Here is a 5,000-nt window from a genome sequence, read left to right on the forward strand (position 1 = left end):
CTCTCTCTCTCTCTCTCAAGCATTGTACTTATCTTAACCCGTGCAGGTTATCAATAGGATTATAATGAAACACGTGTTACAGGAACAGCATCAAGCCTGTGAATAAAAAAGAGATACGTTTTTTGCCAATGTTTTGACGAGTAGGCCTATCATATATAACTCTCATCGAAATATGTGATTAGTTTGTATTTATTCATCTCATTCAGCACCTTGGATAGCGACTCGGAGGCTACATATCAAAAGCTCGATTCCGTTTCCCTCAGAAGGGCGCAGCAGACCATATAGTGTGTACTCTCCTCTGAGAAAACCTTTCCATAATACTGAGGAGGAGAGGAGCCGAGAACAATGGCATTACTTACACTTCAGTGGCCCTGGTTGAGTTGTGTCTCACGGGGAGGGGAGATGAGGGGGGTGGTGGAAGGATACCAGACGCGCGTATCTGAAGGGGTTGGCGGGTAGTTTGAACCAAAGAACAGTACACTTTTGCGGTCTAGTCCATGTTACACGATTCAAAGCTCCAGCCCTCGTTGCGTTGATAGCCTACACGTGAGACGAGATGAGAGATGCTCCGGGATCAAGCCGGGTTAGGGGGGAGAGGGAAAGGGGAGGTTGGCGGTGATGATGGCAGGATCAAGGCGGGTTCATGAGGAGAAGACATTGCCAGGCCCAGCTCTGACCCCTCATACTATAAAGCCCTTTTGTAGCCAACAGGGGCCTCTCGGATCTTTATTGCAAACCTTTTATATAATAATTATTTTATTCCTTTGCAAATTAAACCACATGAATACGATCATATTCCATAACAAAATAAATACCTTACCATAATCTAAAGAGAACAAAGCACTTTCAATGTCCTACGTGTTTTTAATGGTTCATGTTTTGATAATACTTGAATACTATTCAATCTTCTACCAAATCCTTGAAAGTTGCAAGACACTCACTTCCCAAGTCGCAGGAAAGAAAGTTCAAGGAAGAAGTTACGACTATGGGAAAGTTAGGTAAGAGCCACCTAGTGTTCATCACAGTAAACGGTGTGTTTATCCATTTGTCTGCCCACTCTGTCCTGGCTATACCACTTTGTGACAGTGCGTGTTTATTTGGTAGTGTTTCTTACATTTTATCGAGTGAGTCATGCACGAAACAATCTTCACCAGCTCTTTAACTGCAGGCCAGTCAGCTCAATCTGTTATTCTATGTCCCACCAAACCTTTTCACGCAATTACCAAGAGAACATTACTCATGCTATTTCACAACAGACAATGGTTTAGGGGGGTTGATTGGAGATGTGTGTTTATGTGAATGATTGAGAGGGGGAGATCAAGGGAGATACAGAGGGAGGGAGAGGGGGGAGAGAGGGAGAGAGTTGAGTCACCCTAAATGGGCTGAAGCCAAGTACAGAACAATGAGTTCCCTGTTTGATTTCCCCCCTGCATCCCCCCCAACTGAAGCCCCCTCTATGATTTGTCAAAACATGATCTTCTGTACCAAGAGGACAGAGCAACACAGTCAATAAATACACAAGATAGAATAAAAACAATACATAACTTAAACTAATAATAATTGAATATCACTCACCCTCTCCAGATGCTTATTTTAGATATTTATTAAGTCTTGCCCAATAAATGAAGCATTCACTTTTTTAATTAAATACAGATAAGATGTCTGAGTTGCGTTAACATCGCTATGATTCGAAGACTGAACATAGAACGTATCCTGGACATACAACACAGGATCTATATTAATTACAGGTGGTTTACATTGACACCCTGCCTTTGATATTTGGCAGTGATTAGCAAAGGCAGAACTATAACAGAAACTATATAGAGACACAGGAATGCAGCGACAATAAATCTTAAAATATAGCACACTTAATTTCCATGGAATGCGAGAAATCAATCGCCCCCAAAGAATCGGTCACAGTAGTTGTTTTTTTTACATTGAACCAGTCTTTTTTTATTTACCAACTGCAGCAACCAAACAAACACATCTTTCATCCATCAGACAGCCCAGTAGCCCCTGAAACTCATACATTCATATGTACGATTTAAAAGGGTTTAGATCCATGAAGATATGGAACAACAGTTTGGTACCGCAGGGGCAAGAATAATAGAAGACACATGAGTGAAACATTGAAATAAAATTCAATCAAAATAAATCAAAGAATAAAAATCAACCCTTAAAAGAATATAGCACCAAAATATTGAACTGCATTTCTGAATGGGACTGACATTTATATTGAATTACCTGGAATGTGTCGGCTTGCCAAGTCAATGAAGAATCACTGCTTAACAGGAGCTCTGAACCGGAGCGGTCTGAGAAGAGTCTCCAATCCACTTATTCAGTGCCCCAAATTATGATTACTGTTATTATTATTGTCAATATGAGATGGTCAACAACTACTCTATGGTCCATCTCAATGAAATGAGCTCTGAAGTTAACAATACGAATGATTCATCATTTACAATCACAGTGAGTTTAATTTGCCAAAGTCTTCAACCCAAACCTACAATTTTAAAACTCTACACAGGCAATAGCATCTCCACCACAGAGATGTAACATTCAAGTTGCAATAAATACTTACGTATACTATGTTATAACTCTTTTTCTGTACACATATTTTCCATTGATAGAATGTGATTTTTTTTACCTGGCACAGGAATCAAATATATTAAAGCTTTCTGTAAACTATGATGTTGATAGTAAACTAATCACAATCTTTCTTGTATAAAAATAATTGGCATATCAGGAACATAAAACACTGCAGTTTCAGTTGTAGAGGTTATGATTTGAGGTCATGCACCTTAGTCGCATGTAGAGAACATAGTTAGACACACAGACACAGGAAACTCTGCATCAAACAACCTGTTTTGTAAGTAAAAGAGCTGTTTATGATTACAAATTATTCTGCACAAACGGCTAAAATTTAAGTCATGGTAGGGTTGCCAAGGTTACAGTTTTATTCTAACTACATTGGTGGTCACAGTATCACATTGGGTGTTTTCTCAGTTTTACCCGCTAGATGGCACTGTTTACATTAAGGAAAATGTCATACTTAGGTTGGCCATTTAACCCGTTTTCCAGACGACGTTCAGAACCTTCACCACCTCTTCATAAATGATGAAGACTATGGCAACATCCAGACACACTCTGCCCAGCCGGGGAACCGTACCCTTATAGAATCTACAGAGAAAATATGCAGAGGAGAGAGGAAAGCACATACAAAGCATGTATGAATAAATATGGATATGGATTTCAATTTTTTTTTTTAAATAAGACTGCATACATTAAAGTGATGGTTTGTTGATTTGAATACAGGATTAAACCTCACTTTAATTCGACACAAATTAGCATGACATTTAAGAAATTATTTGATAAATGACAAATGAAAAATATGCACTTATTATGGAGTGGTGAATGTGTACTCACGCTTTCACACCCTCGTGCCTGAGGATTTTAACGGCACAGTCTGCCGTACTTTTATATTTATGTGCCTCCAGACCCTTCAAAAGGAGATAAAGTAAAAGCTTAGGAGATATATAGGCCTACGTCTGGGTAAACCAATAGTTCCCCAAAAGTCATTCAAACCAAACGCCCTCCACGTCGTTTTAACCTCACCAGCATTTACTGGCAGTCTAAATATACCTACGTAAACATATCTCCATTTGCCTTTTAATACAAAAATGCACCATCATATACTTTATGTATAGCTTATAAATCCTCCATGTCGCACAAATTCATCTACATATCAGGCGAGCCCAACTGGGGTACCGTACCCAGGAGTGTGAAATACTGGTTAAACTGCCTTCACTGGCGTGAGCAGCGTACAGGTGCGGTGTACACGACGTACCTGCATTCTGGTCTTAATGACATCCAGCGGGGTGTTCCCAAACACGCTGGCTGCACCCGCCACGGCTCCGAACAGACCGGTGAGGAGCGGGTTGATATACTTGTTTGGGTCGTCGCCTAGGGAAAGAAAAGCACAGCGCTGCTTTTCTTGAGTGTGCAATGCTACCAGGGGTAGCATTGCACACTCCTTGAATAGCCTGTTGCACAACTAACATTATGCTGTATTTCTCACAATCGCCACTAGAGGGCAGCATTCACCCATGGTTTTTTGTAAGTTCTGCGATGTTACACATGGCCGTACTTGTTCGTACACACATTTCTACATACAAATATTCAGAAATACGACTCAAGAACACCAATTTCTAAAAAAATAGGATCCCAATATTGCCTTGGATGAATAATTTTCTAATAGAGCTCCATACTATGAATGTATATGAAAGTATGAACACACTAACGCACCTTTGTACCAGTTCCTGAGCGAGGTCATGACATAGAAGCGGATGGCCTGGTTGGAGCCCTGTTTGAGGACGGTGGCGGTGAGGCCCTGGTACGTCCCTCTCAAACCTGCTCACACAGACAGCAGCACGACCCTATTAGGAAGTTATATCAATCACATCTGTGGGCCCTGCCTCAGGATCTCCTGATGGTGGCCTTCTGGGTCAAAATACTCCTGGAAAGCCCAACAACCAAACACGGTAAAGATGCTTCACCTTGGGTATTGATGATCTCTCGAACTCCATGGTAGAAGCCCTTGTATTTGGGATTGGCTGAGGTCTGGTCGTGGATGAACTTGACCTGCACAGAAAGGGGGGGGGGGGGGTTAAATAGAACACATACAGGCCTTAGAAAAATAGCAGAGGATGCAGAAATAAATAAATACAACACATGGAAACCGAAAACACCCAAATAGAAGTCACGTGTTTAAATCACAACAACTGTGAGGTTCAGTGAAATAGATTGAGTGGACGACATGAGGTGAGGTGCAATTAATCAAGCAGGAGAGAATAATCAAGCACATGCATGCAGAACCTGCTGAGCCTTGGAACAGGTCTTCAAGGCACGGCCTGCAGCAGGCCCATGCACACTGACTCTACATACGCTGGAGTCACAGTAAAGGACCCCACTGTACCTTGATGGTCTCCATGGGACAGACC

At 41.3% G+C, this 5,000-nt stretch overlaps 1 protein-coding gene across 1 annotated transcript in view; it reads right to left on the reverse strand.

The window, feature by feature from the left end:
• Window positions 1-1,587: 1,587 nt before the first annotated feature.
• The window catches only part of si:dkey-178e17.1 (tricarboxylate transport protein B, mitochondrial), a 16,309-nt gene continuing 12,896 nt past the window's right edge, over window positions 1,588-5,000 (reverse strand). The window contains exons 4-9 of the mRNA XM_030359572.1: window positions 4,976-5,000; window positions 4,557-4,641; window positions 4,306-4,410; window positions 3,848-3,963; window positions 3,427-3,500; window positions 1,588-3,180 (exon numbers count right to left, since the gene is read on the reverse strand). The exon at window positions 4,976-5,000 is cut by the window's right edge and continues 114 nt beyond it. Coding sequence (XP_030215432.1) covers window positions 3,066-3,180; window positions 3,427-3,500; window positions 3,848-3,963; window positions 4,306-4,410; window positions 4,557-4,641; window positions 4,976-5,000 — 520 coding nt within the window. The 3' untranslated portion in view covers window positions 1,588-3,065. The remainder of the gene's footprint in view (window positions 3,181-3,426; window positions 3,501-3,847; window positions 3,964-4,305; window positions 4,411-4,556; window positions 4,642-4,975) is intronic.

This window comes from Gadus morhua, chromosome 6, assembly GCF_902167405.1.
Source record: "Gadus morhua chromosome 6, gadMor3.0, whole genome shotgun sequence".
NCBI lineage: Eukaryota > Metazoa > Chordata > Actinopteri > Gadiformes > Gadidae > Gadus > Gadus morhua.